General features: G+C 38.4%; 1 protein-coding gene across 1 annotated transcript; it reads right to left on the bottom strand.

The window, feature by feature from the left end:
- Positions 1-1,072: 1,072 nt before the first annotated feature.
- zgc:100868 (uncharacterized protein LOC554458 homolog) lies at positions 1,073-14,483 on the bottom strand. The gene is made up of 10 exons (XM_044331069.1): positions 14,338-14,483; positions 11,003-11,023; positions 10,423-10,585; positions 7,765-8,033; positions 5,423-5,568; positions 5,060-5,330; positions 4,472-4,643; positions 4,123-4,376; positions 3,904-4,001; positions 1,073-1,465 (listed from the first exon to the last, which is right to left on the bottom strand). Exons 1-10 carry the CDS (start codon positions 14,390-14,392, stop codon positions 1,145-1,147), a joined length of 1,770 nt encoding a protein of 589 aa, XP_044187004.1. The 5' UTR covers positions 14,393-14,483; the 3' UTR covers positions 1,073-1,144.
- Positions 14,484-22,641: the final 8,158 nt, after the last annotated feature.

The following is a 22,641-nucleotide window of genomic DNA, read 5'->3' as shown; positions in this document are numbered from 1 at the left end:
ATCCTATATTTAGCTGCTACATTCAAACCTGATAAGTGCGAAGTCGTAAATGTAGGCTGTGTATTAGATTAAACACACATACAATCACTTTTTCTGTGCATTTCTTTATTTGTGTAAACAAAACAAATTAACTGCTATATTAACGTGTCGCTTTTTAGAAATAAAACAGAGCAACAGCATGTGGGCTCACACCACAAAAATATGTCAATGAATCAAGTAAAAATTTTTACTTCAGTTTAAAGCAGGTCATTATGACAACATGACAAACGGGAAAATTGTTTACAATTTTCACATTTACTGGACAGTTTTGTGTGACAGTGCTTGGTAAGACTTGAAATTGACATTTATCTTTCAAGGCAAAATAATCATCAATTTAAAGTGCAGCTTTTAAGTATTTATAAAGCAAATACTGTTTAAGTGCTTTGTCTTTTCAGGTAGTAACCTCTGTTATTGTACAGTAGCTCTGTGATATTATGAGGTAGGTGATGGACAGGCAAATCATTGTCACTGTGTTCATCAGACATCTAAAATATGCTTCTTAAAGATTTTTCAGTCCATTTGTTAAAGACTGCAGGAAAACCTGTTTAACAATCATTCATGTCTAAACACTACAGAAAGTGAAAATCATATAAGATTACACATATTTCATTGTTGTGATGATTAAAAAATAACAATAAAAAACCACATAGCTTCAAAAAACTGCAAGGCTACATATACAATCATTTGTTCAGTGGAGCTTAAATAATTCTTCATTTTACACCCACATTATACCTTTCATTCATAGACCGAAAGCAGTTAGCGTCCAGAATCTCTTATTTGGCCAAAAAAGAAAAAAGGTCAACAATAACCAAATTATAAAACTGTGTCCAACACGAACAGCACAAATCATGTTTTATTGTTGGAATAGAGTAGAGAAGTGAGCTGGAGGTGTCGTTTTAACTAAAAATTCTAAAAAATCCTGAAAGGTTTGCCTCGCCACAAAACATGAGCTGTGTCCCAATTACATATTACACACTAATTGTAATCGAGAATCGAGTCATAGATTAGTTAATGTAGCTTTAAGCCTATATTGTCTCTCATGGTTGTTCACATTCATTTGTGCCCGTCACATCATGTAAACCTCTTTAGAGGTAAAGGTAGGTTCCTATAAGGTGAGGTGGAGGAACGCAGAGAAGACAAAGAGATGGAAGAAGAAGAAGAAGGGGTGAGCAGGTGAGCCCCCACTGGTGGTCGTGGTGGTCTGGTTAGTGGACACAGTGCTGTTAGGTGCAGTGCTGTTGGTGGAGGCTGGAGATAAGAATGCTCCCACAGTCTGAGCCAGGAAGCTCTGAAAGCGGCTCAGTTTGGTGAGGACCATCACCGGATCTGCTCGTGTTTGATTGGTGGTGGTGTTGTTGCCTGACAACACAGCTGCCTGGAACCAAGAGCCGTCTATCTGACACATCATCGGACCCCCAGAATCACCCTGAACAACCAGAAAAGACGGATTAGTTCAAGTCCAACATGTAGCTTCAAAAATGACTGGAGTGGACATTCAGTCACAGCATTCTGTGAAACTATTAAAAAAACAATATCTGCCTCTTATTTTTATGGTTGCAAATCTGCCTTTTGGTGAAATCAGCAAACATTAAATCAGTATTATGATATAATTTTGAAGTTAATTCGTGCTGTTATTTACCTTTGGACAGAGCCAGGCTATCTCATCCCCCTGTTTCTAGTCTTTGAGCTAAGCTAGGCTAACCGTATGCTGTGTTTAGCTTCCATAGATGTATAAAGAGAACTTGATACAGTGTCGGAGGCGGGGCCCTGTTCAATCCTAAATTGGTCAGTGGTGCATGAAGCCCAAAAAGCCACTTCCTGGAAACATACTTTGCACACTCTTAGGGCCCGATGCTCCCATGGAGCATGCTCACTAGAGACCTCTGCCGGCCGAGATGGCTAACTTCTAGTTTAGCCCTCTGGCTAACTTGAATGGGGATAGAATAATTCAATCCTGCAGCTCTTCTAGACTTCTGAAATATGATTAGACCAAATAGATCAAATTCTGATAGTAAAATCAGTCATATGATGGGGTTGTGACGCTCAAAAAATGTATCCGCTGATTTACAGATGTTTCTTTCACAGTGCAAGTCTATAGTCTTATACATCCAGTAATTTCAAACTGTTCATTTAAAAAATGTTTTTCAGGTGGTAAGTGTTATTTCGGCCCTGCTTGTGACAACGGTGATGTTGTTTCCATGAAATCCACTAAAATTATTCATGTTTTTCGTATATAAATGAAAAATTCATGTATTAAAAAAAGTCATATTTTTAGTAAACGTGAATGAGCCATTTCATTTTCATTTTGAACACTGCATAAGCTTTCCTCTAGTGCCACCTTCAGGCCAAAATGTAAATTTTGTCGACCTGCAACGATTAGTCGATTAATCGATTGACAGAAAAATTAATTGTCAACTATTTTGATAATTGATTATTTGCTTTTGGTCATTTTTTAAGAAAAAATGTCAAAATTCTAGCCTCTTAAATGTGCACATTTTCTGGTTTCTTTAGTCTTCTATGACAATAAACTGAATATCTTTGGGTTGTGGACAAAACAAGACATTTGAGGATGTTACCTTGGGCTTTGGAAAAAAAAGTTATGGACATTTTTTTTTTACCATGTTCTGACATTTTATAGACCAAGTACAGCAAGATCATTCAGGGCAGTTGAACAATAAGTGAGTTTTACTTCATCTTTTCTCTAAGAGGAAGAATGTGTGTGCTGTGTCTGAAATCAAATCCTCAAATCCTTCTTTACTATAAAGTGAATGTTCAGTGAGTGTCTGAATTCTGAGTGTAAAATTTGTGCTCTATATAGAGTCTCAAAAATTCCCAACACAGAATGAAAAAAGGTCCATAGCACATACGCTACTTTCTGCTAACAATCTCATAATGCAATGTGTCACATCTATAGACTATATGCCAGGTATTTATTATAGGAACTGGATACCGGACTCAAAGATGGTGCCTATTCAATTGAATGAAAACTGCACACAAGTAGTGTTTCTCCTACTGGCCCCGCCAGTGAGTGCCTGCTTGGCCCACAGACTTTACATTGGGATGATGAAACAAATTTTACAACACTTTTCTAGGCTCTAGCAAAGTTTTACAAATACAACAATTGACCTTATTTAAAATTTGAGGTGTCCTGTCAACAGTTTTATAATTTGTGGGGAAAATGTTTTTTGGGCTGCAGGATATTTTTTTGCTGCAGTTCTGCAAATGGCCACTAGGATAAATTGGCAGCAAGGCTGAGCGGCAGTGCCATATCTAATTCTCTTACATTGTCCAGTGCTGCTAAAGAGTAAACTACTGAGTGTCTGTTTAGAGGGAGTTGGCGAATGAACCAACCTTTCTTCTAGTGTCACCTTCAGGACAAATATTACATATTTAGTGCCACTATTGGTAAGGATGTAAGAAAACCTTCAAATAAGGATTCCAAATGAATGTTTTCTTATATTCTAACATATCTGGACATGGATGAGAAGTCTTTTAAGTGCTCAGCAAAACTGAAATTTAATTCCACAACTTTGAACCCAGTGGTGGAAGAGGTACTCAGATCCTTTACTTAAGTAAAAGTACCAATACAGCAATGTAAAAACACTCCATTACAAGTAAAAGTCCTGCATAAATCACTATTTGGTGGAGCTGTTAACAATTCATAGACATGTGAAATGTGAGTTTCAAGTAAGTACCTCAAAACTGTACTTAAGTACACTATTTGAGTAAATGGACTTAGTTACTTTCTACCACTGTTGGAACCTAACGTTTCTGATGTTTAAAGTCCCACAAATACCTTGATGAAATAGAGAGAAATACTATATCAACAAATGGTATATATTACTCATTATTGTCATTATTCACCTGTTCCAGTGTAAAAGATCCTGTACAAATGTTGTCACTGGTTGATGCATTCCCACAATTTACCACTGTGGTCTGGAACTCCTGCAGAGCTTGTTCCACTAGAGTTGGGAAACATAAGAAAATGGGAAAATGATGAGGGGAATCACCCAGATGTCCAAAGTGTTTGACATGATAAAGAGAGCTAACGTTATTGTGTCAGTCTGTATGTGAAGGACTCACCTCCTCCTCGCCCAGAGCTCCAGCCAGCAGCCCAGCATGTAGAGCCCACAGTGAAGGTCTGTCCGTTGTCCAGGCAGATGGGCTGGATGTAGTCGGACAGGGTGGGCTGGGCTGCCAGATGCAGCACTGCTACATTAGACCCAGTCAGGTTGCTTAGGGTGATATTTGTCACATTCAGTGTCACCTCAAAGGGGTTGGATCCATTCTGTTTCAAACGGCCCAAGACCACAGTCCATTCAGATGCTGTAGGTGAACTGTGGGAGGAAAAATCGACTCAATTAGGACTGAGAAGAACTTGAAAACCAACAATGTGTTAGTCCGTCTGTCTAACTTGATATATCAGACTCACCTTGAGAAGCAGTTGGCGTTGCTCAGCACTGAGTCCACAGCCACTAGAGTCCCGCCACACACATGACTTCCATTCTTCTGAAGGCTCGCCATCCACGGCCACATGCCAGCAGTCGCCACCGAGCTTCCTCCCAAAATACGTGGATTCATTGGGGCGCTACCGCAGACCACAGCTGGAGAGAAAAGCAAAAGGCAGACAATGAAAGATTTTTTAAAAAGACCAGAGAAGATAAATCTATCATTTTAATCATTAAACATCCTTCAAACCCACAGAACTTTATTCTAAATTCTAGCAGAGATCCAAACTTTCCCAAAGATACCAAACATGTCAGGCTGACTTTTGGGAAAATTTGTACAAAATGATGCACAAACATCTGGAATATCTCTGTTGTGTTAGAATAGTGCCGCCATGGAGCCTTTGTTTTGAATATTTCCCTCAGTGTAAAGATCATTTATCCTCAATGAAGAGGCAGAATAGATCTGAAACTGTCACTCAGTGTGGAAAAATGTGTAATCTCAAAGCTTTTCAAATTTGTGGTTAAAAATCTGGCAGATCTATTCACAAAGCCTGGACATGACAGTTACTCACGCTTGACTGTGGTTGTTGGAGGGAGGGTGGTTGGAGGTGGCGGCAGGCCGGAACAGCTGACACTGAGGTCACTGTCAGTCCCAGTGGACGTGAAGGTGATGAAGCCTGGCTGGTCGCTGGTGATTTGGCTGTTGATCCAGGACTGATACCTGGACACTCTGCTGTAGACTCCTGGGAAATTGGGCTCCGCACAACCTTTTCCAAAGCTTACGACTCCAGCCTGGACCCAGACACTTCCTGTCTTTGTTACCATCGGACCACCTGAGTCCCCCTTTGAGGAGAGAAACATTCAGGAGTGGGTCAGGAGAAAGAATCTTTGCAGGAGGGGAAATATGAAGAAAGAACAGGTGGTTAAATGGTCACCTGACAGGAGTCCTTCCCTCCGGCACGTAACCCAGCGCAGATCATGTTGTTGGTGATTGCGCCCACTCCATAGTCACAGTTACACTGTCTGTTCCCAACAACAGGAACCTCCACCTCCATTAGGTTTTGTGGGGAAGGAAGAGGAACTAAAGAGACACAAAATCAGTTTAATAAACAACACATATGGTGAGATACGCTTTGAAAAGGACTCATACCGCTTCTTTTGTTCACTAGTTTTCATCAGACACAAGTAGTGAACACAACACTGAGATATCATCAGCTTTTAAGTTGATATGTTGAAATTGTTGGTAAACAGTTGCTTATTTCCACATCCAGCAGTTATGGAGCAACATTATCATTCATTAATAATATTAATAATTACTTGTGAGGTTCCTCAGGGTTCTATTCTGGGTCTGTTTATTGTTTCAGTTTGGTTAAAGCTGCTTGACATTATGTTTTTTGTCCACTTATTTTCAGAAGAAGAGTCTGTAAACATGACTTCTGTCATATTATCACCTTATAAAGTAGTTGTTGCTAACATGTTAGCAAACAGTTGCTTATTTCCACATCCAGCAGTTGCGGAGCAACATTATCATTCATTTGGAGTCGTGTTTCTGTCCACCTGGTGAATGTAAGTCCAATATTCACTCTCTTTTAGCTCTGTTTTTGCTCTCTACCAACTCCTGAGGGAAATATCCGGCTCTTTAGCTGCTAAATGCTCCACTATGTTCACCAGCTAGTCTACAGCTAACTGTGTCTGTTTGCTGTTTGGTGCTGAGCATGTAGTGTACAGTGACTTTTTAGAGCTTTTTCTCTGAAAACAGCTGGCTGCTGCAGCCCAAAACGACGCTGAAACTCCCTATAAAGCTCCATAAAGCCGAGGGGAGCCAAGCGTAGTCCAGTATGCAACTTACACAGGTGTGATGTGGAGACTTGAAGCCTCCAGTGCACATACACTGAGAATAGACTTTACAGCGAAGTAGGAGACATTTTGTATGAGGCAGGAAAACTTTTGAAAAGAAAAATATTTGCATATTCATAGATTCTGGATTTTACAGTGAGAGAGAAGGAGGAGATGTGATTTTAAGAATTTCTATCAAGCTTAATGAACTATTTGTGTTAAAACCATGTTAGACACAGATTATTCAAAGCTTTCGGACTCGGAAGTTGGAGACTCGGACACGGACTTATTAATTGATAAAGAAGTAAAAAGGTTTTTTGTTTGCTGTTTTTGTTAGTTTTTTTTGTAATAGGTCCTTCTAATTTGGTTTAAGATATTAACTATATTAATTAGAGATGCACCGATCGATCGGACACTGATCTAAAACAGCTTGTTTTCAGCTGATCGGCCAAGAGTGACTGGCAGATCTTTCCCATTTATTTTTATATATACTTTTCGCCGGTCAAATTTTCCGCACATAGCCATTATGGTTCATGTCATGCACACAGCAGCAGCTGCAGCACAGACAGTGCAGCCACACACACACAAAATGTTGTTGGTGTGGAATTTCTTTAGTGTGAGTGAAGACAACACAAAGCTCGCAATTTGTAAAACTTTCAAGTCCAAAAAGCCAAAAAAATCTTATTTAATTCTTATAAAGACAGAAAATCAGAATCGGCAAAAATCAGAATTGGCCATGAAAACTGCAATTGGTGCATCATTAATATTAGTGACAGCTATGTCATTTTGTTTGATGTAGACCTTTTTTATTTTTATGTCAGCTCTTTGACCGTCCCAGAGTGGAGCACTAGAGCCCATCCTGGAACTCAACTCAGACTCAACCTTGATGACTCAGACTGGGACTGGGACTCAGGTAATGGGGACTCAACTCAGACTCGACTCGGACTCTTCTTTGGTGACTCGGACTTGGACTCGGACTTGAACACTGGGGACTCGAGACTCGACTTGGACTCGAAATTTGGTGACTTGACTATAACATTGCCTAAAACATGTCTGGAGGGGATCTTTAAGGTTTCTGACATCAGTCAACCTGTCTGTCTGTCTCATGTCAATCATAATGTTTCTGGTGACCTCTGACCTGTCCTCAGTTTGCCATGAGATTTACTGAACATGTTAATGTTCCTCTGATACATGAAACCTTTTGATTTTAATGACCTTTCATCTCACATCATCATCAGAACGTTCCTAGAATAGATAAATTATCAGTATGTTTTTTAATCTGTCCAATACTTTTGTAATGTGGGGTGTGATAGAATTGTTACATGCAGATTATGATAAAAATATAACTAGAAAATTTTAAGTTACATGAAGTTTTCATTGCTCACTGAGACATCTGAGAAAGCAAAAGTAATAAATGCGCCCTGGTTGCTGTATGACCTACCTCCAAATCCGATGTTGCCCCAACCGGTGATCCAGGTGTCCACGCCGGTGAAGAAGCTGCTGTCTGAGGCTGCCAGGCACACTGGCACAATGAAGTTGTTGAAGGTAACCGGTGAGGAGAGCCTCAGGAGGGAGATGTCATTGTCACTAGTGCTAGGGTTGTAGCTGGGATGATTGATGATCTGAGAGACTGTCCGAGACACCGCATTGGGGTTGGACCCTTCTTGAGTCTGGCGACCGAGAGACACAACCAAATTGTTTGTGCTTTGGCTGAAGATTAGAAGAGAAATAAAACAATGCAAAGACATGAGAAGCAGAGCTGCAGTCGAGACCACTTCAGTCGCAAGCAGACGCAAATCCATTTAAGACCATGTAGCAACAAAGAGATATAATTCCCACAAGTTAGAAATTTACATCCTCAAATTACAATCAGTCTCAATTTACTGAGTCCTACCCACAAATTACATAAACTGGTCCTTACAATGAATAATTTCTACATGTGGGCCATGTTCTTTGCACCAGCTGCCAGAAGACAAGCTGAATTTTTAGGAACTGAAAGACATCTGCAGTATCATCAAAGTTTTGGGGGTTTTTTGTTTGTTTTTTTTACAGCACAACAAGCTTTTATTGTGGTATATGCTGTATGTCTAAGAGAAATATTACATTGTTAAACTTGAGGTTTATCCCTGAATCTCAGTCCAAGATTGTACTAAAAATTGTGAACTGTATTAAACTGATTTAACTCCACACGTAGAGGGAACAAAGACAAATGGAATTAAGATGATAATACTATTAATTTGAGGGCAGTATTTAATCATTAAAGGTAGAGTAGAGTCCCAGTCCCAGTAGAGTCATTCTGGAGAAAGATTGTTGATCTTTGAACTAAAGACCCGAACAAATACACTCTTCCCTTCATGCTCCTTCAGAAGCTCCGCACCCCCAAATTCATGGACACGAATTACCAAGGCAACGACCAAAAGAGTAATATGGAGGAATACAGAGTAATACGTCAGCTGCAGGGATGTATAACTTGAATGATGATAAAACGATTCAAACGTGTGGGTCTTGTAGACTTTCGAAATGTGATCCGACCAAATGGATCAAATTCTGATTGAGAAACAAGTCATTTTGTGAGGTTGTGACGCTGTGAAAAAATGTATCCACTGATTTACAGACATCTCTTCAACAATGTAAGTCTGTGGGAAAAAGTCTTTTTGGGCCAAATAGTATCATGTGACGTTGCCAAATATATCAAATTGGCATCAAAGCCTGGTGCTGTTCCTGTATCCAGTTCTCTTTATACATCCATGGTCAGCTGTAGAGTGATTTCTGAATTTTTTTTTGCCTCATATGAGCACAACAGTCCCTCCACACTCTCTGCCTCTCTGCAGCCTCCCTGCTTTTCACTTGACCAGCGTTCAGCATTTCTGTCCACAGAAGCAGCTGTCTGTCAGCTGCAGTTCCTGGAGAGCTGAGAGGACAGCGGCCAGACAAACTGCCTTCACCAGGCTGACTGACAGAAGACATTTACTGAACCAAAATAGTTTGCATGACGGCTCCGTGGGAAGAAATCAACAGTGTTTCTATTTATTGATTCATTGATATGGTTAATAAGTTGAAAACACATATTCAGCAGGACATTTGTGTGATGTAAACAATTGCCTGCTCACATTACGCTTCACTAAACGCAACACAAACTGACTTGGAGCGTAAAGAACGCGGGGGGTCTCCATGAGACTGTCTCAGATTCAATGTGGATTGAAACATTTAATAAGATGGAGGCGTATCTGTTCCGTGAGAAAACACTTTCTATGTGAATTGGCCACGGCCTCTCTCTCTCCAGTTCACCACCCCCACCATTCCACGGCTGCTGGAGGCGGGAGACTGTCATGTCCTCACACAGACAGCTGCTCTGTTGACTTCCCCCTGTCCTGTGTATGAGCACCAACACCCCCTGCTGCTGATTGGCTGGAATAGTGTTGTGTGGCTCGGTCTGAGCCACTTCGTTTGTTTCCTGTTTGCAGAGCCAGTGCTGTGTATGAACACCAGATTTTTTCTCAGCATGCATACAGAATGGACAGCTTGGGGACTGTGAGGGGATAGTCGCTGAATTTGACAAAAAGTGTAATGAACAATCTTTCTCCAGAATGATTGACTCTACCTTGAAGATGATAATGCTATTAATTTGAAGGCAGCATTTATGCATTAATAGACATAACTTATTAGCTGTTGTTAGCTGGACACTTAGACCACTCAAATATCCTTCTGGTTAGCTCTAATGTACTCAGGACTAAATTAAGCCCTAAAATGCAGCTCAAATTCTTGGTAAAGTGCCTCTTTTGTCACTTAGAGCAATCGTCCATTTGGCTGTTGACCGAACAGAAGCATTGTGTGCCTGCAACCCTTAGTTCAACCAGAGATTTTTCTTCTAAACCTCTTGTATTTTTTATTTGAATAATTGTTGGAGGCCTGAAGAAGTAAAATTCCAGAATTTCACAAGACAAAGCTTGAAAAAAAAAGGAATCTAAATTTGAGCAGCAGAACAATATTTTTCTTCTTTCTTGTCCTGTTAATCATCTTGAGACCCCTCATATTCATCCCCCTTGGAGGGGTCTCATGGCATGTTGTTTTCCATCACAGCTCTACTCTAACTGCTCACCCTGGGAAGCAGTGAGCAGCCGTCAGCACCCATTCTTTGTTAATGAGGGATCCTCCGCAGAAGTGAAATCCAGATCTTTGCAGACTGACCTGCCAGGGCCAGCTGCCTTCAGGTGCCGCCTGTCCTCCAACGATCCTGGTGTTGAGCGCAGGACGACCGCACACTATAGAGAGACAGACGATAAAATTACCACTGTGGTTTCTGTTTGCAGGATTATAACCTTCAACTGTGGGTTAAAGATTATGATCCTGGGAGTCTGCTGGGAGACGCAGCAAGTGTGTCTTAAAACAACAGTCAGGAGCTCAAATAAACATTAAACCTGTTTTTCTTGCTGTAATCATTCCTCCTGTTCATACTGACCATTAGAAGATCCCTTCATAATGCACTTACAATGGAAGTGATGGAGGAAAAAATCCACAGTCCTCCTTCTGTGCAAAAATGTATTTAAAAGTTTATCTGAAGTTAATATGAAGCTTCAGCGTCCAAATGAGTCAAATCAAGTAGATATCTTTCAACGTTACAGTCTTTTTAGTGCCAAAGTCCCTCTTTAAAATGCAAACAAGTGGAAACTGTGACTTACCATCTAGTTGTGAGTGAGACTCTGAAAAACAGAAAACAAACAGCTCTTGAAACAACAATTCAGCATTTATATTCACTGATACTTTGTGTGATATACTGACATGTATTATGCCCATGGGAGGACGTTTGTGATGGGGCAACTGTCACCCCTGGTTCCCCAGAGGACAAAAAAAATACTTTGAAAGGCCCCTCTAAGGTGACCCTACAGTAGAGCAAACATGATAAAATGTCTAAGGTGCATAACAAAAGTCAGCATACCAAACATACCAAAGTTCTGTAATCACTGTCTTATAATAAATCAAGATGAAATGCTCTATAGAGTGCCTCTATATTTTACAATCTGGGATGAAGTGCCCTGATGGGTGCTCTTTCAGTGGAAGAAAATGTGATATTGCCCTCTAAAGTACCCCCACATGATGTAATCCAGAGTCTTATGAGTTGCCGTTGTAATGGGCTGAGCTGTCTCTGTTTACTTTTGCTTTGGCATCACTTATTCTTCTTAATTGGAATATTTATTTGTTTATTTTTTTCATATCTTTAATTACCTGCATGTGTAGCTGTTTATCTTCCCCCCTGACATTATAATCTACTGTTGTTACCTAGTAAAATTATAATGAAAGTTCATTGAGCAAAAGAAAAGTAATCAGAGAGAAAGTGAAAAGTGCCAATGGAGCCACATCTAAGGTTCAGTTGTTAGACTTACAGTACACATGAGGATTATTAATGAACATATAGGCTACAGGCCGTTTTGAGGGTTAAAACTGGAATTGAAAACATGTTTCATTAAAGTAAACAAACAAACCAAAATGGTTTAGGCCAAAATTCAGAACAGAGTCAGCACATTTTTGATGTTAGAAAATGCACAAAAAGTGTAATTACTATCTTTAAAAAAAGGAGAAAAAAATCCTACAGTGTAATTACTGATCCCATTGCACCATGGGGAATGTGTAGCAGGAAATAACACCTACCTGTACAATCTAACGACAGCACACACAGCCTTAACAAACAATAGGCATTGTGTTATTTATCAGTGCAATGATTGGATGTTGACATACTTCACATATCTCTCTCTAAGCAGCCACCTCTCATACCCGTCATGTTATTTTAACAGACCTGTACGTGCCATCTGGTGTCCCATCAAACCTGTTATAGTGCACCAGTAAACCCACATTGTCCAGAGCAGATAGGAAAAAAACACGGAACATATTTCTGTTAAGGTGTGCACTATTTTTAGTTTAAAACCACCACCATATGTCATGAAGTACACAAAGGAGAGACGGCTGTTTGCTGACAGAAAAATCTACTGATGACTGATGAAACCAGTGGTTTCCAACCTTTTTGGCTTTTGACGTCTTACAAAAAGCAGTGTGTAGTCGGGGTCACATTTCACATGTCTATGAGTTGTTAACAGCTCCACCAAATAGTGATTTTTCCCTCTAAACTTCTCACGTGGTTTTATTCTACACATGTTGACACTAGAGTAGAACTGCAACACTTAATTGATCAATTGGTCAATTAATTCATTGACAAACCAAATAATCTGAAACTATTTTGATGACTGAATAATCGTTTTAGTCATTTGTAAATATCTCAATGCTTCTCCTTCATTATAGTAAATTGATTATCTTTGGGTTTTGGACAGTTGGTCGGACAAAACAAGACATTTAAAAACTTAACTTTTGACTGTGAGAAATTATAACAGACATTTTTCACTATTTTCTGACATCATGTAGACAAAACAATTAATCTATGAATCGCGGGTTAATCAATAATGAAAATAAACATTGTTGTAGCCCTACACTGGAGACCAAGGTCTGTGTCCTGACTCCTGTGTGTGTTTAGGTTTAGACAACAAAAGCAAATGTCAGTGAAAAATGGTGGCTTTTTGGTTAAACGTTAATAAACATGTTGTGTCTCGTGCTTCATGTCACTGCAGAATTTTTCTGTTTTAAACAAAGACCATGATCTTTCTCTGACCTTAACCAAGTGCTGCCTGCCAGTGTCCATCCATAAAACATGTAACCCAGTGTGTTCAAGGAAATTTAAATTGGATAAAGTAAAAAGTAAACTGTCATCACGTCAAAAAAAATCCCCCAATTCCTAGATTCTCCAGAACCTTAGGACATGAATACAGTATCAGATCCTGTGATTTATAGTGACTCTTTACAGTCAGTGACAGGATGAATGACAGCTATTTGCTAACCAAATAAGCTAAGCTGAAGCATGAGCTGCTGCTTCCCTCACATGATTATCTGCTATAAATAGTATGTTATCATTTCATTTTTTAGCCCTCAGAACAGAGTCCTGTACAAAATCATTTCCATTTTTGGATTCTTAGAGCCACAAAATCAGAGGTGACGAGTTACTGAGTATATTTATTACACAGTTTTCTATTTTAGGAAACTTTTCAGGCAGATATATTGTACTTTTTACTCCACTACATTTATCTGACACCCATAGTTTCTGCTTACTTAGCAGATTCAGATTTCACATTTACATTAATTTCTCCTTAACTACTGCCAAACTTCCTTAAAATTAGTTAAACATTAAATAAAACCAGTTTGTTGTTTTTGTCCTTTAGAAATGTTTTATCTTCAAAATGTTTGGACTTTGAGATTTTACTCAACTTGGACAAGACTTTTCTTTCTTTCGTTCTACCCTGATTTGATCAATTTTATTATTTTGATGCATTAACATCCAGCAATCCAAGTAATTTAGTACATTTACTCAATTACTGTACTTAAGTACAATTTTGTGGTACTTGTACTTGTTATTTTACGCTACTTTGTACTTCCTCTCCACTGCACTATATTCAATTCACAGTTATAGTTACACGTTTCAAGTCAGTTTTTATACATAAAACATATAATTACAATTTTAACAGTAAAGTTCAATTTTTTTCAAACTCGATGACATCAAAATGCTGCTTAAAATGTATATATCAATGAATCAGTATTAATATTTTAATGATACATAATTAATCTACATAACCATCTTTGTGTAATGAGTACTCTTACGTTTGATACTTTAAGTACATTTTGCTGCCAATACTTTTAGTTTAGTGAGATTTTATTGTGGTATTTCTACTTTTACTCAGGTAAGAGATCTCAGTAATTCTTCCACTTAACATGTTAACTTGTACTCGTGTTAATACATCAATATTGTAACACTGACAGGGTCTGCTGTGTACTTTTACTTTTCTTGAGTACATTTTACTGTGTTACAGCTATATTTGTGTTACAGCTATATTTACTTAATTAGATGATTTTATTTCCTTCCCAGTGTTCATTATAAATGTCATTAGTTCAGGTGTGTGCAGGTGAAGAGGAAGCTTACCTTGTATCAGTAGAGTCAGCAGAGTTGCCACACAGATCACTTTGTAGAGAGCCATCACTGTACAGTAAGTTCATATCAGATCTGCTCCGGCATAAATAAGCTTCCTTTACCTTCCCTCCCTAAAACACAAACACACACCTCTCTCTACCTGCCTGACAACACGCCCAACACCTTACCGCAAATCACCTGCTCCACCTCCCTCACAGCAAACATGTCAAACAGCGTCACTTCAACCCTGCAGTGCAAAGAAACAAATCCAACTATTACATTTACTCAAGTGCTCAAGTACAACTATGATGTCTAAATACCTCCTCCACCACTGCTAAAACCTCTTTAGGAGTTCTAATTAGCCCTTTGTTTATTTATTTAAGTATCAGTTAATCTTGACATGTTTTTTCAGTTTGTCAAAATAAACAAGGAGGGATGGAAGGAGCGACTGGTTGTGTAATATTACATCAAGCACGCAGGTGACCCCACAGACCTTAAGAAGACAGGAACAACACTGACATGCCTGAATGTAAATGTCACTTGGCAGCATTCATGGAGTCTCTGAAGTAATCTGGTTGAATTTGACACTCAGACTGTTGTCAGACCTGCTGTCAGACGTCTTTAACATGTTCATACACCTTGCAGGTGTTCTTGCATAGTTTTGTCAGTTTACTACAGAACACGTGTACTATTTTACTAATTTTTAAACAGATTTCCATCCATATTGTTATTATAATGTTACTATTATTGATGAATTAAGGAGTATGCAGCATTTTGATGTTGCACCTGGTCATACTTTTTTCAAGCTCTATTAACTGATAGATTTGAATAGCACTATTGTATTTTGTGTCTTTGTTTGTTTGTTTGTTTCTTTCTTTCTTTCTTTATTATTATGGGACATCAGACCTAAATTTGACCCCCTAAACATGCTTAAAAACTCACCAAATTTGGCACGCACAGCAGGTCTGGTGAAAAATTTGATAAAATGTAAAAATTAACCCCCACAGTGACAAAATGTGCTCTCTAGCGCCACCTATGTAACTAAAATGGCCACCACGGCCTGTAGGAATGTCATAGAGAGATCAAACCAAAACTCAATTATTCATCTCATCAAGACCTACAAATCATATGCTGACACCCCTGACCTAAATCCAACAGGAAGTCCGCAATTAGCCTTTCAAAATAAGACTTTGCCTCAATTTTGGCCTCCAAACAAACACTTAATGGTATCGACTTCAAACTTTGATACATAACGTATCACACTGTGCTGAAAAAAAGTTGTTTGGATTTTCTAAGCCCCGAAAGTTGCAGTGCCACATCACCCTTACAATGTAAAGCAATGAGGAGCCATGACCTTTGTGTCAAACAGAGGCTTCTGACATCTAAACTATAAGTCTGACCACTTTCAAACCTGTATCAATGGATTCACCATGAAATTTCCTACAAAAAATGTGATTTTTAATGTGAGATTTGGCCAGAGTAATGCAATTTATGAGGAGATTTCACAAGAAGAGTACTCTGAAATTCTCTTCTCCAACTGAGAGGGAGAGAGAGAGGAGGGAAGAAAGAAGGGGTGTGTGTGCCACACACAGTGGAGGCTGGTCCATAGAGGCAGAGGAGGTTGATCCTCCTCTATTTGAGCGGCAAGAGGGAGATCAAAATATAAAAGAGAATATTTGGTTGAAATAAACCATTACCAAATCTCAGTATTATTCACATCATATTTTTTCTCTCTTCTTTGGAAGAGACACGTAAAATGACGCTCCAAGGGAAGACGGCCTCCCTAACCAATCAACAACCAGAATGCAATATTGACATTGAGTTGGTCCAATGATAGTTTTCAGATTACATCTTCAATTCCCTCTACTGTAAGGCAGAGTAGCAGCAGTAGATAGCTCCTTCCGTTAGCCAATGCATCAGCTGGCTTGTTGTAGCAGCGTGAAGGACTCTTTATACATCCATGGAAGGACTGTTAAGGACTGTTGTTAAGCTAATGGGAGAAATTATCTGGACTGTGCAGCGCAGCAGCAGCAGGACACTGCCAGGAAGCAGCTGGAGAGAGAAGCAACCAGAGAAACAACCAGGAGAGTTAGCTTGTTTGTCATTGTTGCTAATGATATCAGACTGGTAAAGCAGCAGCCATAAAGTTCTGTTAACTAACAAACAAGATGACCAACAGCCACAAATGGATGTTATGACATGAATACTTCATCTCCATGATAGAAAGAAGAAGACATCAGATAACGTGAGTCAGATACAGCTCCTCTCTCTCTGTCTCTTTAGTCGCTAAATTCATCTCTGATGGTTAAATGTCTCTGTGTGGCTATTGTGTGAATGTGGCTCCTTAACAAGAATGCAGCAGATATATATATATATAATGTGTTGTGGGTAGTTTGCCTGTTGAAGTTACAGTGAGATGTCTGGACTCACTCATTCATGTGGAATTGATCCCGTTTTTAATTGAGTGGTTGTTCATTCACCTGATGTTGTATGATTAGTGTGCAGGAGGTCTGGCTGCTTGCTAATTAGCATCTAGCTGCTAACTGATGTTAGCGTTGAATATTTGTTTGGTGGCTCGTTCAACAAGCTGCAGGAAAAGACGTATGTTCATGTTTATAAGTCATGTCTAATCATCGAGTTTTGATGATGTGGACACAGGCTGTTTCATTCACTACTGTGTTTAAAAGAGGAAGGTATCATGCCTCATATTGCAATAATTGAGCATTGAATATTTTATATATTTTATTTTATTTTATTTAAACATTGGACATCTTAAATGTTGTTTGTCCCGAATGTTTTCATTTAAGACCATGGGCAAAAGTTCATTGCTATTTCTTGCTGTAAGTGTGTTATAGAATAAATGGAAAACAAAGTTTTATTTGTCTCCCCCCTTTTTTTTGCTGATCCTAAAAATGATCCGATCCATGACTCAAATCCGTGATACCACCCGAACCGTGAGTTTTGTGATCCATTGCACCCCTAGTGTTAACATGTCAGCTTTGTAGACTATATTTTGTATGTCGTGCACATAGATAAGAGTGTGTAAGTCATGTATTTGACACATGCATTAGTACTTTCTGATGTGAACCTACACTTTTAGATCTGTGAATGTTTTTAGTGTTCAGTCTTTCATGTATTCAGCACTGATCTGTTCCTGTATCACATTATAAGCTTTGTGGTACTTTATATATTTCTGTATACTAAGAAAATACATAGGAAACACGTGGAAATCATGTGATATCTTGTCTGTTTTTGATGAGAACATAAATCTGTTGTCACAATAGAACAATACTATAAATTTGAATTTCACTTTGTTGGTAAAATCATACATCTGAACCAGTCCACGGCTAAAATGAGCTCTTCTTTGTTTAGAAACAACATGTAAATGCTAAATGTCTTTAAAGAAGCAGCCTTTACACCACTCAGGGGTTTTTGTTTTTAAAAGCAAATTGTTTTATTGGCATATAAAATTGCCCCCCACCCCTCCGATTTCATCAGGTGGGGGACAACGATATAGTTTGATGCAGTTTGTTGTAAGATTCCATGTTGGTTTTCCTCCTGTCCTCCCCAGTTTTTTGAGTCACCAGCCGCCAATGGTGTGGGGGTTGAATGCAGCTCATTTTTGTAGGATACAGTAGAAAGGCCTATATACATACAGTAGATTATATACAAACTTTGTATGAATATATGAGTATTTTTCTGTATTCAGCTGCAGTTACTTATTGTCTCTACACACCTGACAGTACACATTTCAATCAAACTTTGACCAGGTCATGTGGGTTAAAAGTCTTTACTTTTCTAAAAATAGACTTGATGAAAATTAGGAAATTAATTTGTTTTACACACAAACTCATCAAGAGTTTTCAATTTACTAATTGAAATTCAAGTGAATGGGCCCAAAACTTGCATAATTTTGATGACACAGGTGTGAGCAAGACAGACATGTCTCACCCTGCAAAAAATTCTCATCCTGTCAATCAAACTTTCAAAATAATAGCACACCACACTTGTAAGAAATATCCCTCATTTTTAAAAAGCAAAATGATCTGATCCCGATGGGCCAGAGTGCGAGGTCCCGACCAACGCTGCTTGCAGCTTTAATCTTTGATTTTTGCTGATATATTGGATCATTTGAACATTTATTGAAATGAAAACATGTGAGAAGTTTAGAAGGAAAAATCACTATTTGGTGGAGCTGTTAACAACTCATAGACATGTGAAATGTGACCCCGACTACACACTGCTTTTTGTAAGACGTCAAAAGCTAAAAAGGTTTGAGACCACTGGTTTCATCTTTAACAATGTGTTGTATTTTAAAAGCTTGTTATATTATCCGTTGTGTCATATCTTCATCTGAAAAGTAACTAAAGCTGTCAAATAAATGTAGTGGAGTAAAAAGTACAATATTTCCCTCTGAAACGTGGTGGAGTAGAAGTATAAAGTAGCATCACATGGAAATACTCAAGTAAAGTACAAATGCCTCAAAGTGTTGTGTGGGCCAAAGCAGGTGAACCCAAGTGTAGGCACTCAACAGCGAGGAGACAGGGATATGACAAGAATAAAGTATTCATTTTGAAGGCTAGGGAAAGGGAATCCAGGCCTGAGGAAGCTTGGGCTGGAAACTGGGAAACTGGGGCTGGGGCTTAGGCTGGAAACTGGGAAGAGTGAGGGTCCAGGGCAAAGAAACAGGACTGACGGGACGAGCTGGGGGGATTGAGAAAGAGCAGATTAGATTGCGGGGAAACGGGAGTCAGGATCAGGCAAGGGCAAAACAGGCATTGACAAGAAAACTGGTGATGGCATAAAATTGGCTCGAAATGTAGACTGACTGGCACAGAAGCTACGATCTGGCAGGGCTGAAGTGGTAGGGCTGAGTATTTGATTATTGAGATGACGTGCAGCTGGTTTGGCTCTGCTCTGATTCCAGCACACCTTTCTCCACTCACACACAGGGAGAGAGAGTGGCAGCAGGTCATGGAGACACAGAATCATGACACAAAGGTGTATTTAGTTACTTTCCATTACTGAAAAAAGGCCATATTAAATCTACTTTGATTCAATTTTGTAAAACAATAAAACATGAAAACTTCCAAGAAATCTTTAATTCTTTTATTTATTTGATTTAATAGTGCAGCCATTAAAAAGGCATCTTAGGTATATTCTGCACAGCTGTGATACAGAAACATACTGTTCTGTACACGGTTAACATAATGGTTGACCATCCATAATAGGGTTTTTGAGAGGGGATTGTTATTTGTCAAAGGTTGTGTTTTGTCTAGAAACACTCATGACGTTTTCTTTTGTGAGGACAAACCGGATCTGCCAGTTACAGGCCACAAACATTCAGAGGTGTTGAACTCAACAAGGAAGTCTGTGTCGCTGAGATTAAAGTGCAGTTACATGTGCAGGTATGTAGAAGTGCAGAGTCATTTTGGGAAACTTATCACAGCACCGGAAAATGGCCTCCAGTAAACAAGGGGGAAAAAATGCAGATCTCGAGCTGGATAAACCAGTAAGACGATTTATGATAAATGATTTAAAAAGTGAAGGAGTCAGTTCATGCTCCAACAGAAGAACAAGCTGTACATTTACCTCAGAAGAGCTGCACCTCACAGGTAATTAAAGGCCCAACAGTTTCTTTTTTTTATACAACGAAAACAAACTGTAACAACCACAGAAATGAACAATTAAAAAAAAACAAATTCAGGAAACAAACACTAAAAAAAAAATCAACCCTTCAAAGACACAAATCAACAAACACATCTCATTTATCAGCAGGCAACAACATATTTAGAAATAAACCTAAATTCGAATTCTCATATGCAAAGTAATGGTTTTATTATGTGAATCAAATGTATTAATAATGAAGTCTCTGATCTTTGAGGATGCTTTTTAGTAAGATAAAGTAACGTTTGAGAAACAATCTGAAGTGATTTACATTCAAGGAATCCACCCAATCAGCCTTATCAATAAACATTTTCCTTAATTATTTCCTTAAATATTAAGGTTAATTAAAGCTGCAAGCAGCGTTGGTCAGGACCTCGCAAGTCACATGGTTTTTTCCTTTTTTCATTTTAAACCAAAAACCAAAAACGAAATCATGTGATCTATTCCTTTTTTGTTTCCAAACGAAAATCCAGAAAACCAAATTCAAAAGACCGTGCAATTTTGGTTTAGAAATCAAGTATTTTTGTCAGTTTTGTACGATAATGGAAGCGGCTACATTAGCCTACCCATGATCCTCAGCGACCGTTGCTATGGTGAAGACACCATGTGAAAAAACCATGTGACTTCTGTTTTTGGTTTCAAACGCAAAAATGAATTGGCTGAATGTCCGCAGACCTGTTCGATATTCAATCCAAAAAGGAATAACAATAAAATGAATCGGCAGAAACCAAAAACGGGCCTGGTTTGATTGGTTTTTCGTTATTTGATTCTGACACCAAAAACGTTTTTTTGTTTTTTGTTTTGAAACAAATGACAGATTTGCCGTTTTTTGGTTTTTGAATTACAAATGAATTATGATTTATCCGATGATACCCGGACCATTCAGCAGCAGATTTCTGAACCAAATGTCTGACAGATGCACAAAATATAACAATAAGAATCTGCAGAGTCACCATTTGGTTTTATCAACACTTTTATTTGAAAACCAGCACATGCACAATACAAACCAACTCATGAGTAATAAATACACTAGTAGAGAGTTCTGTCTCAACAAAAACATTCGAAATACGACAGACATATGGAGCCTCATTTACAAAAGTGACAAAAGATCAGAGTGAAAATACTTTGACCAGAAAGCAAACAGTGTAACTGAATCTTGTGAGAAAGAAGTTTGCATCTGGTAATCTGGCGAGTGAGGACTTTATTTGACAGGTGTGAAGATAACGTGAGTCCCTGACTGGTGACTTAAGTTACACAGAAATCACTGTACATAAAAAGAGAAAATGTTTTTCTTGTTTTGTTTCCTTTTTAACAACCTGTTGTCGACATGTTTAATATTGCAGGGAGGATTTTAGTTCAGTTTCATATTTTTATCTTTTTATCCTAAACTGAATTCTGATCAGTTTGGTTTTACAAGTGTTTGAAGTTGGATTCAGTTGGATGAACTCTCTTAACTAAACAAGTATAAACTTGTTTTGAATTGCTCGTTTGCTTGATGAACGTCACCTGTTCATGTGGAGGTGCAGGTTTGTGAAATGTGATTATCAGAATAATCAATGCCTGCAAATTTCTTTAGAAAGGTACGGTCACATGATGTTTCTGTTCAACGAAATTTCCTCGCACTCTGACCTGACAAAGAACGTGATGTCACATATCTGATGCAGGTAATACTTCAATAAAAGTGCATCAGAAAAAATTGTTGAATGGAAACATAAAATGATTGTGGTCAAGTTTCCCGAAGAATAAAAAAATGAATTTCACGTCAGAAGTCAGCAGACAAAAACATAACATATTCAGCAGCTTCAGATTGTAACACAAATAAAGAGAATAGTCTGGCATGAAAAGTTAGATGCTAAAAAAAATCTCGATAAAGCAAGAGTCCATGACTTGGAGAGCAGGCAGTAAACAGACTGAAAAGTCCTGGAGACACATGAGAGGATCCAATAGAGCTGCAACAGTAAGCAGATTAATCAATTAATTGATTGATTTATTGTTAAGCAAAAAATGTGATGGTTCCAGGAGCTCAAATATGAGAATTTAAGGCTTTTCTTTGTCTTAAATTAATAATTTTGATTTTTTGGACAAAGGCCCATTTGTCACTGTTCTCTGATGTTTCATGGACCAAAAGATCAATCGATTAATTTAGAAGATAATATTCAGATTAATCAATGATGAAAATAATCGTTAGTTGCAGCCTGCATGAAGACTCTGAGGCTGTTGGTGTGAGACAATTTCTGTAGCAACTACTGAACTGTACAAGTTGACATAATATTGCCAAAATATGTCAATAAAACCAATCAATGCCATTATGGCAATATGATGAACGGAATTCTTTGAGATGAAGGCATTATACTTCACAAACAAGTGTTTTTTCCTGCAAAGGAGGAAGGCAGACCGTTTGTACATGACTCATAAGTCAGGCAGAGACGTCTTGTGAATTTCTTGTGAACTGAACCTTGAAAAACACCAAAAGTTCTCTGAAATCACTCATACGTTCCACCTTAGAACAAATATGTTAGAAAAAGTGATTCTTGCATGTTTTCTATTCTGCAGTGATCTGACACAACCAGAAAAAAATCATCTAATCTACAGTTAGATGAAAGATAAATAACTAGGGCTGCAACTAACAATGATTTTCATTATCTATTA

The sequence above is a fragment of the Thunnus albacares genome, chromosome 17 (assembly GCF_914725855.1).
Source record: "Thunnus albacares chromosome 17, fThuAlb1.1, whole genome shotgun sequence".
Taxonomy (NCBI): domain Eukaryota; kingdom Metazoa; phylum Chordata; class Actinopteri; order Scombriformes; family Scombridae; genus Thunnus; species Thunnus albacares.
Note: the sequence above shows the minus strand (reverse complement) of the source record. Positions and strands in the feature narration are given on the sequence as shown.